Below are 16,888 nucleotides of genomic sequence, written 5' to 3' on the forward strand. Positions count from 1 at the left end.
CGTTTCTCTCCCTCTCTATTGTATGAATTAATAACATACGAAGCAAAAGAAAAAAAAAAAAAAAAAAACAAAAAATCAAAAAAATCCTTTGGTTTTATCAAATACACAAACCATTCTTCCTCAAAAAAAAAAAAAAAAAAAAAAAACACACACAAATCATTCTATTCCATCGATATTTTATTTGTTACATAGGTGATAATCATAAAAATAAAAAGAAAGAAGAAAAAAAATCAGAAAATGGGGGGAAAGGTGGTAGTATCAGTAATATCCATAATATTGGTGGTAGGAGTTGTAATAGGAGTGGTGGCAGTAGTGCATCGAGATAAGGGTGATGGTCACAAGGAAGGTGGTAAAGATGATGAGAACTTGTCATCTTCAATGAAGACAGTAAATGCATTATGTGGTCCGACGACATATAAGGATTCATGCATCAAGAGCCTAGGCTCGGTTGCACAAAACCAAAGCGCCACACCACATGACTACGTAAAAGCTGGAGTCAAGTTAGCATTAGAGGAGATAGCTAGAGCCACCAACCTTACAGACACGCTTGTACCAAAAGCCAATGCAACCAAGAAACCAGAGATGGCCAATATGGCTATTGAAAGTTGTAGGAACTTGTTTGACCTCGCTATAGATCGCCTTGATGGGGCTCTTGACCAAGTCCATGATCCTAATATATATAAGGACAAAGGGCTTGTATGGAGCCTTCGCCTTTGGCTTACTGATGTTGTCACATTTTCTACGAGTTGTGCGGATGAGTTTGGAGAGGCCGAGGCTCCAGACCTTCAAAAAATCATGCAAGATGGTGTTGTCAACGCCACCGAGGTCACTATTAGCATGTTGGACATTGTTACCACCTTTAATGAAGCCCTTGCCGGTCTAGAACTTACAATTAATGCTACCAGTTTGGTTCAGCAGGTTAAGACTACTAGTGATAGTTTAGATGTTAATAATATTCCCACAAATAATCGTCACCTTCTTGGCATGCCTACTGATGGATAGGGAAATCCTACATGGTTATCTTCCTTAGATCGTAGGCTTTTGAGCGATGGAAACAAAGGTTCTAAAAAGACGAAGAACAACAAAAGCAGTAAAGGTTCTGGAAAGGGGGGTAAGAAGAGTAAGGGAAAAGGAATAAAGAAGGGCAAAGGTGTTGCAGCCGCCGGAGCAGGTGCCGCTGCTGCTACTGGTGCTATTGCTGCTCCTGCTATTGTACCTGGAATGAAGCCTAATGCGATAGTTGCCCAAGTGGTCAATTTAAAACCATCGTAGATGCTCTCAAGACGCATCCAGGTAAGGTGCAAGGTCGATTTGTCATCTATGTTAAGGCCGGAATCTATAAGGAGGATGTGTTGATAGGAAAGCAACATAATAACGTTTTCATGTACGGTGATGGCCCTACAAAAACAGTGGTTATGGGTGATAAGAGCTTTGCAAAAGGTGTACAAACATCAAAAACTGCTCCTTTCCAAGTTGAAGGGTTTGGGTTCTTTTGCAAGGATATGGGGTTTCAAAACACTGCAGGGCCACAAGGGCATCAGGCTGTAGCTTTAAGGGTCAATGGTTTACAAGCAGTGTTCCAAAATTGTTTTTTTGATGGTTACCAAGACACTCTATACGTCCAGGGTGGATCCCAATTCTTCCGCGATTGTCAAATATCTGGAACTATTGATTTCATCTTTGGCAATGGTGCTTCATTGATCCAGAACTCAAAAATCATTGCAAGAAGGGGTAATCCTGGACAACAAAATCTAGTCACAGCTCAGGGTGGGATAGCAGCTAACGAGGCCACAGGGATTGTGATCCAAGGGTGTGAAATCTTAGCCGGGACAGATCTTTTTCCGGAAAGACTAAAGGTTGCAACTTACTTAGGCCGTCCATGGAAGGCTTACGCTAAAACCGTATTCATAGAAACTGTCATGGGTGACTTAATCCAACCAGCTGGTTATTTTTCTTGGCAATCACCAGATGGAAAAAATAACCATTTAACTGCTTTCTATGGTGAGTATGCTAACCGTGGACCAGGCTCCAATACCGCTATGAGGGTCAAGTGGCCACAAGTTAAGGTCTTAGATAAGATTACAGCCCAACGTTACTCTGCTGCTACTTTTTTAGCAGGTGCTCCTTGGGTAAAGGTTGCTGGTGTTCCAATCAATCTTAATATTGCTTAGATATCCATTAGAGTAGAAACATACTTTAAAGTAATTAGGATTTAATAATTCTATATCCTAATCTCCTACATTTAAAATTAGTAAAATTTTCATTCGCAATACTTCTATTTTTTTTTTGTTTGTAAATTGTATTTGCTAGCTAAATAAGAAAAAAAAAAAAAAAAGGAGAATTATCAAATGACAATGCATTTGTTACGGAATAATGTTTTTAGATAGAAGCATATTACTAAATGGTCAACCAATTACTTGTAAATCTATAGACATAGGGTATGTTCTCATACAATTATTTTCAATTCAGTTCAATTAAGCTCCTAATTTCCTTCTCTTATAAAATATTCAGTTCAGTTCATCTTTAATAAGTTCAGTTCAGTTCAGACAATGAGAACATGTCCATACTATTGACATTTTTTTTTTCCTTTTTCCTTTTTTTTGGATTAACACTATACTACTCTCTCATAATTAAGTAAGTGAAACGATTCTATTCTGCACGTATGTCAATGCAAAACTTTGACTGATAATATTTTTAATTATCATTAAGTAAAATTAATAACAATTGCATATAAATTAACTATTCATTGAGACGAAACATTAGTCAAAGTAAATTAGATGAAAAAGTCAAAAATTTCAATTCACCTATTTAAATACGGAGAGAGCATCATTTTTTAGTTATTCAATATCCATTATACTCATACATGTTGTTAAAATAGGTTCCGTGATTAAAAGGATATGTCACTATGTAACCTTTTAGGATAAATAGAGAGTAGGGATTCCAATACACGCATAACTAGTTGGGCGTAGCACAGCAGCACACGGCGGCCCACCTAGTTTCCAAAAACGAAGTTTCTGTAATTAAATATCAAGTGACAATTCCTCCCTAAAAATAAAAATAAAAATAAAAAAAGAACGAGTTGTAAAAAAATTCAGTCCTTCCTTTTCCACACCTTGTGGCTGTATTTCAGAGCAGAGGTAATGAAGTGAGTGAGGATTTAAATACGACGAAGAAGAATAGTCTGGTTTCAAAAAAAAAAAAAAAAAAAAAAAAAGAATAGTCCTGTTGTTAATTAGGAAGAAATGAGAAATTACCTGAGATTAGGGTTAGAGTTAGGGTCTAGGAATTGGTCAAAAATGTCACCTCGCATACCAGCAGGTGTTATTGGATCGAAGGTTGTCGCTGCTGAGTTTTTTCGGTTTTTCACATCTGGTTTGTTTTCTCTTCTTCATACCATCAATCAGTAAACTAAACTTGCTGCTGATTATCTTGTTCATATTTAGCTCAGTCTTGTTAATTGGCAGAAAATCAACCTCATCTATCAGCCGACATCATTCAAATTATGGAGCAAAGGTTGTCAGCTATCGAGCGAAGGAGTGCCTTGCTTCAGGATATCATCAATAAGGTAATTGCTAATTCCTCATCCTTTCTTTTGGATACACCAGCGTTTCTTATTGGAATTAGATTTTTCACAGACAGATTACTAGTAGAACTCGTCTCCTGATTACTTCTTTTTTTTTTTTTAAACAAAAAAAAAATTAATTTTGGTCGTGATTGAAGACAGCCTGATGCCTCACCAACCGAGTATGCGAGAGCCAATAAGGACTTTAGGAAACTCAGAAGTTCTGTGGACTTAATACACGACTTGAGAGCAAAGCAGAAGGTATATACCTTCTCCTTTTATTATCATTCCTATTGTGCAGAAACTAGTTTGTACATTAGAATACCTTGTGCACTTTAAGTAGCTTATCGTTGGATAGTTCGATGTGTGCTGCCCTCTAGTGTTGTAGTCTATTCTACTTCCTTCCCCGAGAATTAAATTAATTTTTTAATTAATGTGATAGCTAAATGTATCCTTCTTTATGCAATTATTGGTTAGTACACCCGATGAACATAAAGGCTATATTCAAAGAACATGAATGTGAATCAATGAACATAAGGGCTAAAACAAATGAATATGAATCCTAAAAGTACATAAGGTTTTTTTTTTCCCTCCGTATTAACTTGACAGTGCTGCACTGCTGCCTTGCTTCAATTTATATGGCTTTAGCAGCTTTTCACCCATAAGTGGTATGTTAGTGTATACTCGATAGGATCAATTAATGTGCTCTGTAATTGGAATAAGAATTGAAAAACATTGACCCATTTTGACATTTAAGGAGATTGATGGTCTCAAGTCACTCATGGCTGAGTGTGCTGATGAAAAAGATATGCTTAACATGGCATATGAGGAATTGAATCAGACTGTTGAAGAGGAGAAAAGGCTGCAAATGTTGCTGCTGAAATCATTGCTTCCAAAGGATGATGCTGATGAAAGAGACAGCATCCTGGAGGTGAGAGCAGGTGGGCAACACCCTTTCAATGTTTTTAGGATCTGTTTTCTTAACCTGGACCTTATACAAGCTACTGAACTAGGTACTGGAGGGGAAGAAGCTTCTTTATTTGCTATGGAGATGTTCAAAATGTCAGTTCTGATCTTCTTATGACTTTGATTCAACCAATATGCTTGCAAAATGTGACACATTGGCACAAATATCTTTAGTGCTCATACTTTTGTTCGTGACAGGTATGAGAGGTACTCACAGAAGAAGGGATGGAAATTCGAAGTTGTTTATGTAACAGAGTCTGACCTTAAAGGATTCAAGGTATGTCAGAAAACTTAAGATTTAGATTCACTTTGATCGTGAGATCATTAAAATTATTTTTATTATATGAAATTATTTGATGTCATGGAGTATACTTGTATGATCTAATGTGACTAACTTCCAGGAAGCTATTGGATTGATCTCAGGGGCTGGTGTGTATGGGAAGCTCAAATTTGAGAGCGGTATTCACAGAGTTCAGGTATGAACAATGCTGTGAGTCTGTGAGTAAAACCAAAAGATTCCAACGGTTTATAACCATCGTTGCCCTCCATCCTATTGTTTTCAGCGCGTTCCTGTAACCGAGAAGTCTGGCCGCACTCATACCAGTGCTGTGACTGTTGCCATCCTCCCTCAGGCTGATGAGGTACTCTTATGTATGGATAATTCCTTGGCACATATGTTATCTTTAAGATCAATATTTTCTTGATTACTTCTAGTATACATCATTTTGAGATCTTGATTTTGTTGTAGTCGTATCATTTTACTTTTGTTGAAATTTAGGCTATGTTTAGTTCACCTTATTTTGCTTATATGATCTTAGTGTTTCTGATGTGATCTAATTTGAACTTAATATTTTGATACGATCTGATCGTCTTACTTGACTAAACTTTGACCTTAAATGTATTAGGAAAAAAAAAAATTAAAATTCAAATGAGGTTTTATTAGATTTGTATTAATGCGCATTTTTTTAATATGCAGTTTTCATAATTTTTTTCATTACGGAATTAAAGATATATATCAATGAAAAATCGCACTTAAAACAATAAAGTAGATATGAACTTACTTTTTCTAATTTGATTTGATGTGTCAATCAAAGCCTTGATCCCATAAGTGGGGTCGGCTACATTAATTTTATTTGATCTGATCTGATGTGAATTGAACTGAACTTATTTTTCTAATTTAATTTGACCTGAACTTATCTTTCTAATCTGGTATGAACTTAAATAAGGTGAACTAAACATAGCCTTAGTGATTTCCTGGATTGCAGGGTGTAATCTAAATGACACAATTTAATTTTTTATTTTGTTTTGTAGGTGGATGTCCAATTGAGGAGCGAAGATTTGAGAATTGATACTTACCGATCTGGTGGCTCAGGTGGTCAGCATGCTAATACTACAAATAGTGCTGTGAGGATGACCCATATCCCGTCTGGTCTGACAGTGGCTATTCAAGATGAGAGGTCACAGCACATGGTAAATGATGGCCTGTTGATGTTCTTGTTGTATTGTTAATTTTTTTTTGTTGGAAATGTTGTGTTTGGCCCTTTTGAGCATCTGTCGTTTGCCACTTATTTTAGACTTGAGTATTTTGTATGTCTAACATACTGTGAATATGTCCTTAAAAGTGGGCAAAGTCAATTGATGAACACATATATCTTTTAGTTTGATAGTGGTCAAAGTCAATTAATGGCAAAGATATTGACTAAACATGGATAAAGTCATGAACGATAGGAGATTGGGAGATGAATAAAAGGTTACTCTTGCTGCTTTACGTAAAAGGGACCGAATCTGACCACTGAATTGCCAAAGTGTACTAGGATTACTAGGTGATCAGTATAGTGCTTATGTTATGAGGGCTTTTGCAACTCTTTCCTTGATAATTGGCTTTAAAGTAAAAATGAACATTCTTTAGTTCCTGATTGCACTTCCTAGCTTCATAAGAAAGTAGACTAGTTAGCTATATGATTCATTTATTGTGCAGGTGAATGACGATGAGAGAGTGCAGGGTGAAGTTAGTGGGAAGGCAGGTTTAGTACTATGGTTCACTTGCCCTATTAAAATGTGTTAGGCACTTGTCTCTTTGGCTCTTAATGGCAATAGAGTTTTGCTCTGCATTGAAATTAAACTTGGGGTGTATTTAAGGGCATGACTGCATGAGGAAACAAACTTTGAAATCTCTTATGTCTATAAACAAAATGGGCTCACAAAGGAATTTACATTTTTTCCTAGGAGAACATTCTCTTTTATGGTGTGTTTGGATAGAGATAGGGGAAGGAAAAGAAGGGGAGGGAGGGGAAGGGATGGGAAGGGAAGGGGAGAGGAGGAAAAAATGACGAGTTTTCCTTCCAAATCTCTCCATTGTTGGAGAGATCAATTTCTTCAATTTAATCCCTCCAATTCTCTCCCCCTCCAATTCCCTTCTTCTCTCATTTGCTATCCAAATGAAAGATAATTCATCCCTCCATTTCCCTTCCCTTCTTTGCCCTCCATCTCCTTCAATCTAAACATAGTGTTAGGCTTACAAAGAATTGATGAATATGTTTTATACTAGATTAGTAGCTTCTGACCAGCTGGTTATATATTTTCGGTGATTCTTCTCCAGTTGTTTCTGTTTCGTTCTTCTCTTTCAATTGTTTCTTTCGTCCATCTACTAAGTATTTTTTTTTAGTTAGCTATAAACACATTTTATGAGATCATTAAATACTTGGGGCATTTCAATCTATTCCATTACTAATAAGTAATAAGTTTTGAGGAAGTTAAAAAACTTTCGAAATATTACAGTGCTACACATTGGTACCAACAAAATAATAAAATATTTTGCAGTAACTCTGGACATGTATCGTTTTGTGAAACATTAGAGATAGTGTTATCTATTCTTTTCTGTAATATTAGTCCTTGTTTGTTGAATAAATGTGTGCTTCTCTGCCTTGAGAAATAAAAGGTGTTGCCTTAATGTCTTAATACTATGTTTGAGTTTTGATGCTGCTCATTTGTTGTATCTTTGTTGACAAAATTGTTACTGGAGTGGACCGCAATGAATAAGTTGAGAAATTCTTTGAAAGAAAAATATATCAAGGATGTTAAGTAGAGATTAACCCAAAGTCTTATATGTGGCTGGCCACACCGTGTGGTAGGAGTTACTTCGTTAGTTTAATAGGGATTTCTTCGTCAGTGTTAAAGGAGTTACTTCGTCAGTGTTATAGGGGTTACTCAATTAGTGTTATATGTGTTATTTTGTTCTTTTTTAAGTGGTCATACGGTGTGGCTAGCCACACACAAGACGGGCTGCAATATTAATTTGTATAAGTTTGCTTGCTTAATTTTTCAAACATTTGGTTTTCGCTTCATCTACACATAGCCAGAAATTGAAATATAAATTAGTAATTGCAAACAGTAAACCTTTCTTAATGCGCTTTGACTAGTATGTAAGTGCTTTCTGGAAGTGATCTTGAAGGATGTACGAAACCAGCTTTTGGGATGATGTGAACTTTCATTTGGAGACTTGAACAATGTTGGTGATGACCAGATGCCGGTGTTTTGAGATTACAATCTTTAACTTTGTAAGGTCTAGATGCTAGTGTTTAACTCTTAATACTTGTATAATTCTTATATGGTCTTATCTAGTGCCATCATGGAAGAATAATTGGTAATTGTTATAAAAAAAACACGGGATACAACAGCTAGGGGTCTTTTTTTTTTTGGGGGGGGGGTTGAAATTTTTTTGTTTTTGTTGTTTTTTTCATGCTAACTCACAAAAAACTTTTGATTATGAGTTATGAATCTTATGATAGTACAATAGCATAATGAGCTGTATACATACTAATTATAGCACTTATGTTCTTTCCTTTTGTATGCACTTCTTTTGTAGAACAAGGCCAAAGCATTGAAGATACTTTGTGCAAAGCTTTATGAAATTGAGAGATATAAAATGCAGATAAACCGATCGAAGCTTCGGGCAGAGCAGGTGAATTGCCTATACTGTTCATCCTCGAGCTTGATAAATATCTGCTTTGTTTGCTTGTCCGTCTAGCAAGTCATATATGTCTTGGTTAATCATTGGAAAGTTGCATTTCTTGATAACTTTTGCAGATCGGCAGTGGCGACAGATCTGAACGCATTCGTACATACAATTTTCCGCAAGGGCGTGTAACTGATCACCGCGTTGGCATTACACATCACTCTATTAATGAGGTGCTACAAGGGGAAAGTTTAGATATGTTTATTGACGCTCTTATCTTACAGCAGGAAATGGATTCCATAGCAAATTTCTCAGCCAGTTAAGTATTTATTTGGGCTTCTGATAGAGATGTCCTCGAGTTGGACCTCTTTTAAGCAATCGGATTGTGCCGTGCTCGATTTTGTCCGTTGAGATTGCAAATACTATAGGCGTCTAGGCGAGTTATCATTTCTGCCACGTTTACTTGTGAAAATAGATTTGCTTATCAGACGCTTACCAATATTTTTTCTTCTAATTTAAAATAAGTATAACAAATTTTAGTAAGAGTGACTCATTGTAATACTGAATTGCCATTTGAGTAGGATTATAATGCAACAATACAATCAAGTGAATCAACCAATGAGGCTTTGGTCTAGTGGTTAAGATGGAGAGTTTAAGTATAGGTTCATATTTCCCCATTTCCATATGTTAATTGTATTGCCATTATGACGTATTCGCACCAAATGACATGATAATTTATATACTGTGTAGAGTATAACACAACAAAATTAGATGGTTGCATGAGCAATATTTTAGAGAGCAATATTCTAGAGAGATAGTGATTAATTAAGGAAATAATATTAATACGTATAAGAAATATTTTGTTGTAAATGTAATGAAAAATAATGGTGGATATTTTAATCACTTTGCATTTGTCATATATTTTCATACATAATTTTTGTTAAATTTATGTATCCCTTAAGGCCTTATATATGTATTTAATATAATTAATGAATTTAGTATTATTTTGTATTATATAGTGTTAAAAAGAAAATCATTATTCATAAGCCTATGGGATGTCGCACCATCAGCAGCGAGGGCCGCGAGGCCAGCGACATCCAAAATACAACCCAAAATTATGGAAGCCATAGATTTAGCAAGGAAAGCGGAGCACCACATAAGAATGAAACACTCCTGTAATGAGAAAATTAAGGGGATATGAGGAAGAGATAGTGTAACCAGATTTCTAAATTTAACAAATTTCTTAGATGTTCATATAATAAAATAGTCTCATTTTACACAATTATCGCATTGTGGTTTACCAAGAGTAAATATAACAGAGAGACGGAGGGTAGAAAACTCTCTTTTCTCGTCTCTCTTCAATATGAATTGATTTTTTTTTTTTTGTTTCCCCTCGTTTCATAATTATTTCCATCATTTATACTATAATTTTTTTTTAAAAAAAAAGTACGAGGGAAAAGAAACGATAGGGGGAGGGAGGAGCAATGGGGAGTAAAGTAGTGGTATCATTAATATCCATTATTTTGGTGGTTGGGGTTGTCATTGGAGTGGTGGTAGTCGTTCATCACCCAGGGGGTAAAGGTGGTAAGGATAATGGTAAGGATGATGAGAACTTGTCTTCCTCAATGAAGACGGTGAATGCCCTATGTGAACCATCTACGTTTAAAGATTCATGCATTAAGAGCTTAGGATCAGTAGCACAGAACGAGAGTGCCACTCCTCAAGACTATGTTAAAGCTGGTATCAAAATGGCTTTGGAGGAGATATCAAAGGCCAACAATTTAACTGATACCCTTGTCCCCAAAGCTAATGCAACCAAAAATGTGGAGAGAGCTAATATGGCTATTGAAAGTTGTAAAGACCTATTCAATTTAGCGGTTGATCGCCTGGATGGTGCCATTAAACAAGTTCAGGATCCTAAAATGTATAAAGAGAAGGATATAGTTTGGAACGTCCGTCTATGGCTCACTGATGTCGCCACCTTTGCCACTAGTTGTGTAGATGAATTTGATGAGGCTGAGGCTCCTGAGCTTCAAAAAACAATGCAGGATGCTGTTCTCAATGCCACTGAGCTCACTGTAAGCATGCTCGACATCATTACCACTTTTAATGCAGCTCTTGGTGACTTGGCTCTTTCTCTTAATGCTAGCAAGTTGGTTGAGCTGTCAACTATAGCTAATGCTACATCGAACATTGGCACCCCAGTTACTAGTAGTCGTCGTCTCCTTGGCATAGCCATCGATGGAGAGGGCTACCCAACATGGTTGTCTGCTGATGACCGTAGGCTCTTAGGTAGCAAAGGTGGAAAGAAGAAGATGCATAAGAAAAAGGGGGTTGGTAAAGGCAAGAAGAGAAAGGGTAAGAAGGGTTTAGCTGCAGGAGGTGCTGCAGCAGTTACTGCAGCAGCTGCTGCAATTGTACCTGGTATGAAGCCTAATGTTGTGGTTGCTCAGGATGGTAGCGGCCAGTTCAAGACCATTACAGATGCTCTCAGGGCCCATCCAGGGAAGAATCTGCAAGGTTGGTATGTTATATATGTTAAGGCTGGTATTTATAGGGAGGATGTCATTGTAGGGAGGGAACACCCTAATGTTTACATGTTTGGAGACGGCCCTACAAGAACAGTGGTGACGGGGGACAAGAGTTTTTCTAAGGGGGTTCAAACCTCTAAGACGGCTCCCTTTAATGTGGAAGGTTTAGGATTCTTTGCTAAGGACATGGGCTTTCAAAACACTGCTGGTCCCAAGGGGCATCAAGCTGTGGCTTTGAGGGTCAATGCTCTTCAAGCTGTGTTCCACAACTGTTGGTTTGATGGATTCCAAGACACCTTGTATGTTCAGGGTGGGTCTCAATTCTTCCGTGATTGCCAAATTGCTGGAACAGTAGATTTCATCTTTGGCAACGGTGCTACCTTGATCCAAAACTCTAAGATCCTTGCTAAAAAGTGTGACCCTAACCAAATGAATTTAGTCACAGCTCAAGGTGGTATAGCTGCTAATGAGCCCACCGGGATTGTAATTCAAGGTTGTGAGATCCTTCCTGATAGAGAACTCTTCCCACTCAGGTTCCAGCTCAAAACCTACTTGGGTCGTCCATGGAAGACCTATGCCAAGACTCTGTTCATTGAGTCTCTAATGGGAGACTTGATCCAACCTGCGGGGTATGAACCCTGGGCTGGAAATGCAAACATCAACACTGCATTCTATGGTGAGTATGCCAATCATGGACCGGGTTCTAATACAGCTATGAGGGTCAAATGGAAGAATGTTAGGGTCTTAAACAAGGCTGAGGCCCAACGCTACTCTGCTGGAGTTTTCCTAGGAGGTGCTCCTTGGGTTAAGGCTGTTGCTGTTCCACTCAATCTTGTTGTAGCATAATGTGTCTGGGATGAGAGGTTAATAATTTGCTTATTTATATTTTTATTCTGACTTGTTGAGCAGAAGCTCCAAGGCTTCAAGCTACAGTTATCTCAGTCAATCTTACGGGCCATTACAGACTTTCTGGTGTAATATACCTACCGAACGGATGAATTTATATTGACATCTATATGAGCAATTATAAATAATTATATTGTAATTATGTTATATTATCTGTACTGAATTCTGTTATATTATCTGTTACTGAATTCTGTTATATATGCTTGAGTTAGTTATTACTGTAGTTCTATAAATACAGTCTTGTATCTTTCCAAAAAAATAAATTTAAAAATAAATAGTCTTGTAAGAAGTCCAAAACAGATTTTGGTGTTATAATTCTTTACTTCTGTATCTCTTCCATCTCTCTCTTACCTATCTCTCTTATTTCTCTCTCTTATTTCTGTTCTATCTTCTTCTCTTTCTATCAATCTACATGGTAAACCAGATTTTATGTTGCTTCTCCACATGGTAAACAGATTTTATGTTGCTTCTCCACATGGTAAACCAGTTAGTAATTTGCTGCAAAATTAGGTAACACAAAAAAATATAATGTACGAGTATATATATGGATAAAAGAGCAGATGCTAGATCTCCTTTTTAGATTGAAGAAATGCTCAGAGTCACAGTGGAGAAACAAGTCACATTTCTGTCAATTTTACAATTAAAGGCATGGCCACAAATCACAATAGATTCATGTGTCAAATGACGGTGATACCCTGCCCTTTATGGCTTGTGGATTGCACTTAATATTTTACCAACGACATTCTCACTCTACACCCTGCGGCCTGCGCTGCCATCGCACAAAGCCTTTGAAGCAGATCTCCTAGCTCCTGTTTATCAAGTGATAATGACATCGAAGTCACTGATTGTCCATTCTGCCACCTCCTCTTTGTCACTGACAAAAATTTCAGTACCCATATCAATTGAAGTCCATACTCTCTTAGCTGGAGGTGTACCAGGGTCCTGATATGCATAGAGAATGGCAATTTGTTAGCAACAACCAGAAAAATAAAGAGCAAATTAAACTAATTAAACACTGCAGTTGAAGAAATCATGATAACCTGGTAGAAGTAGAGCCTACTAGAAAGGCCACCAACATCCAACACCCAAGTAGTAGGATCGCCAACCCATCCTTGGCCTGGCTTGGTAGGATATCCATATTCAGCCCAAATAGGATGCGGCAGCAACTGGAGTATCTCTTGTGACTGAGGATTGCTGTAAGGGTCACATGAGTCAGATGGTTGCTCAGGGTTCTCAGCATTCCCAGGTCGACAATAGTAATGGTAGGCGCCATAGGGAAAGTGGGCAGTGTCATTCCTGGGAATCTTGGTGTTGTTGGGAGTAATGTGGTAGGGTGGACAGGACTTGATGCTAGTAGGGCTGCACCACGCGGGGGTTTCAGGGTTAATGATCATCTCACTATATCTAGTAACATCGGTGAGCACATCCCCATTGCATGGTTTTCCGTTGTTTTTCCAGCAGCTTCCGATATCAATCAAGTAGAATTGGCTCTTTGCTCCTCCGCCTTGCTTTATATCTAAATGCATTTTCACTTTAAAGTTTGGGGATACTGGAAGCTGCATTAGGAAACGTTATACTTCCTCCGTTTTTTTGTATTTGCAACACACATTTTATCACGGTATTTAATAAAAGTAGACCTCACATGATATAATACACTTAAAATGGGGTTACAAGGTTGTTAAGAGGATGATCAAGTGGACACCATGTGATTTAAATAAATATAAAGTACAATATTCACATTCATTTTATAGTGTGTTGCAACTATTATAACATTTCCATTTTATGGAACCGTTACAACTATAAAGAAACTGAGAAAGTATGTACTACTCATGGTGGGATCCATGTGAACAAAATCTACCAAAATTGACTAAAATTTCGTTATTGATTTGGTTTTGAATATTGGGACAAACAGGGATGAAGCTAGACTTGATTGAGGAAGGGAACCATTCTAATAAAAAAAAGTTTAAAAAAAAAAGGCCATAGGAATCACTTCAATAAGTGTGAGTAGGGTGAAGCACCATTAGGGCAAAGCACCACAATGGAAACGTGTATGTCAAACTGTCAAAGTAAAACAACTAAATTTATATTTAATAAAAATACTAGTAAATAAACAAACAAAATCTAACATCAAAACAAAATATTGTCATAAAATAGATTTTGAGAGAGTGTGAGGGTGTTTTAAATCTTATCAGTATCACTAGTCATAAAAGGAGTATTGACAATTTCATTTGAACTTTTTTATACAAAAACGAACATAACCAATCTCAATATGTACTATTTTTTTGGTACAACATTTATGGCTCAGAGCCTCAAACACTTGTAAATTTGGAATTGAGAAAGCTAAAAGATCTCTCTTTTTAACTTTCCAAGCACATACAGCTGAGAGGATTCGGCCATGTAACCTTAAGATTACAAGATAAATCCTCAAGCTTTGGTGGGGTATTGACAATAATAGTGTCAACTGTCAAGACTGTGTTTCATAGAGAAGCAAAAAATAAAAAATAAATAAATAAAATCAAAAAATAAAAAATAAAATAAAAACCTTTTTTTTTTTTTTTGGGAATAGAAAACAGTGATCAGAGCTAAGAGTGGAATTAGTAGAGGTTGTAAAATAATCACGGGCAAAACCAAGAGTCAAGACATATTTCAAAACTTGGGGAATTTAGCAAAACTTTATTTGGTGGAAAATCACATGGATCTTGCAAGCTTAGTCAAATTATTGATGTTTCCACAGCACATGTAGGGACGGGATCCAGTTGAAACATCACATTTCAATTCTTTATTTTGTACTAACAGAATTTTTACTGGCCAGAAATTTACTTGTTTTTATAGAGATGGAGATGAAACCCTGAATTGAAGCAGGACAGACATACAATTAATATTTAAAAAAAAAAAAAATCCTTACAATTTTGAGCATTCCTCTGGTGTCATAGTGATAACCTCCAGAATATCCCTGAGTTGCATCAGCCCTGAGGTACAGCATAAGCCACGGATACTTTTTGGAAGTTTTAAGCTTATGTTTGAAAGACCAGCTCCCCTGTCCAGGTTGCTTCTTCCAAGTAACTTCATAATAAGAGACTCCCACGCCCATGTCCACGACATCGCTGATATCGGAATCTAAGTCATAGGTACCCCGGAAGCCACCCGTCATGGTGGCTATACCAGAGTCATTAGCATGAGATAACCTCAAGGAGGTTGGGTTATGGCCAGTGGCGGATCCAGGGGGTACATAGAGTTACAACTGTACCCCCATTCTCAGAAAAAAAAAAAAAAAAAAAAAAAAAAAAAAAAAAAAAAAAACTGTATATCAAAGAGACCCGTTTTCTGTAAAAACAGGTCTCTTAGGTACTGTCAAACAAACAAAGAAGCTGGCGCGTTGTTTATGAAAAGAGACAGCCTAGTTTTCTACTTTAGAAAACAGTTCTCTTTTGTTTGTTACTTTACCAAAATCAGCAATTCGAATAAGCTGCTTTGCGGTACTTTTTTTTTTTTTTTTTTTTGTTATCTAAATGAAAATAGTTTGAACTATGACAATTATAACACTATGAACTATTATAAAGTATGATGTTTCATACTTTAACATATAACACTATGAATATATCAATTATTTTTAATACTCCTATTATCTTACTATGTTCAAATATATAATTAATATTCTATTATTGTCTAATAATTTCTCATTATATTAAATAAAAGTTTGTGCATTATAAGCGCTAAATGGAATATACTTTTAATTTTTTTTGTCCTTCGAATAAAACTTCCGTATTTTTGTTGCTATTGATTAATAAGTAGTATGCCTCAATTTGAGTACTCGTACATTATTATGACAAGGAATTACAGTAAGTATAATTTAATTAGTTATACTTTAAGTTACTACAAATATTTTTTTAGTTTATTTATACGATCATTGACTTAAAATTAAAATTTATGAATTTTATAAAAGTGTAATTGTATGGCCTTTAATTATACTACTTTGTACTCACTTTTAATTGCTTGGTTCAATTATGGACAATATTTAAGGAGTAAGGGATACATTCAATGACTAATAAGATGGTGGAAACCATAAATAAATGAAACTTTAGTTTGTCAAGCTTCGTATTTTTTTAACAAACCGGACTTCGTACCCCCATTACCATATTTCTGGATCCGCCACTGGTTATGGCGAAAGGAAGGTTGGTTCATGCACCCAGCTCCAAAGCAAGGGAACCTGCCTGGAGGTGTATAAAATGGACCAACCTTTTTCCCATTCTGTGGGCATAGACCTGAATTACTGTCAAAGTTGCCATTCTTCAGCATAACCATCCAGAATTGCCACGGGGCTTCGGCTTTCACCTCACATAAGCTTCCCAAATATAGCTCCTTTTGGGCTGCATACAGATCTGCATTATTCAGAGCTTCTGCTGTCAACCCTGGAAAAGGCTTTCCCACCCCAAGCTTGTTGTGTGCTTCTGTCACTTTGTGAGTTTGTGCTGAATTTCAAAGGACCTATTGCTTCCTGCACTTTGGATTTTGTTGCTGACAGAAGCTTTGGGAATGAAATTAAAGCAGTCGGCCGCTCGAGGGCTGCCCATGGCAGGGGCTTCATGACCAACTTCATTGCAGAAATTCCAGGCCTCAAGCAACCCTCAGTCCGTCCCTCTTCATTCCTGGATCCCCCACCGCCGATTTTTCCTTTTCAATGTTTCCTGCATTCACACTGCATCTGCAGCTGCAGCCTAACAAAATGGCTGCTACCACCATTACTAACAACACTCTTACCTGTTTACTCATCTCCATCAACAATTAATCTACCCTTTTTTCTTCTTTAATCTTTAGTTGATTGATTTACATCAACTCACAGTACAACCAACTTTTTAAGTAGAAGAATTATTAATCAAGAGAAAGACAAGAACATAGATATATAAAGGAACAACTACTACTACTGGTATTAATAAAGTTCAACCCCCCCTCTTCATAAGGTAAGTACTC

General features: G+C 36.8%; 1 protein-coding gene and 3 pseudogenes across 2 annotated transcripts; 3 read left to right on the plus strand and 1 right to left on the minus strand.

Moving 5' to 3' along the window:
* The first annotated feature begins 237 nt into the window (after nucleotides 1-237).
* Nucleotides 238-2,171, plus strand: LOC145596480 (putative pectinesterase/pectinesterase inhibitor pseudogene; annotated as a pseudogene).
* An 832-nt stretch (nucleotides 2,172-3,003) lies between these two features.
* Nucleotides 3,004-9,337, plus strand: LOC145597622 (peptide chain release factor 1, mitochondrial-like). Its single transcript, XM_081653832.1, has 11 exons — nucleotides 3,004-3,372; nucleotides 3,465-3,565; nucleotides 3,725-3,823; nucleotides 4,320-4,503; nucleotides 4,576-4,624; nucleotides 4,727-4,805; nucleotides 4,930-5,004; nucleotides 5,092-5,169; nucleotides 5,840-5,998; nucleotides 8,394-8,489; nucleotides 8,615-9,337. Exons 1-11 carry the CDS (start codon nucleotides 3,243-3,245, stop codon nucleotides 8,804-8,806), a joined length of 1,242 nt encoding a protein of 413 aa, XP_081509958.1. The 5' UTR covers nucleotides 3,004-3,242; the 3' UTR covers nucleotides 8,807-9,337.
* Nucleotides 9,338-9,632: 295 nt separating this feature from the next.
* LOC145599509 (putative pectinesterase/pectinesterase inhibitor pseudogene) lies at nucleotides 9,633-11,860 on the plus strand (annotated as a pseudogene).
* Nucleotides 11,861-12,470: 610 nt separating this feature from the next.
* On the minus strand, nucleotides 12,471-16,860 carry LOC145598954 (uncharacterized; annotated as a pseudogene). Its single transcript, XR_014103664.1, has 5 exons — nucleotides 16,422-16,860; nucleotides 16,045-16,389; nucleotides 14,826-15,076; nucleotides 12,961-13,476; nucleotides 12,471-12,862 (listed from the first exon to the last, which is right to left on the minus strand). The product of XR_014103664.1 is annotated as an uncharacterized LOC145598954 (transcript).
* Between the last annotated feature and the right edge of the window lie 28 nt (nucleotides 16,861-16,888).

This window comes from Chenopodium album, chromosome 20 (assembly GCF_948465745.1).
Source record: "Chenopodium album chromosome 20, dcCheAlbu1.1, whole genome shotgun sequence".
Taxonomy (NCBI): domain Eukaryota; kingdom Viridiplantae; phylum Streptophyta; class Magnoliopsida; order Caryophyllales; family Amaranthaceae; genus Chenopodium; species Chenopodium album.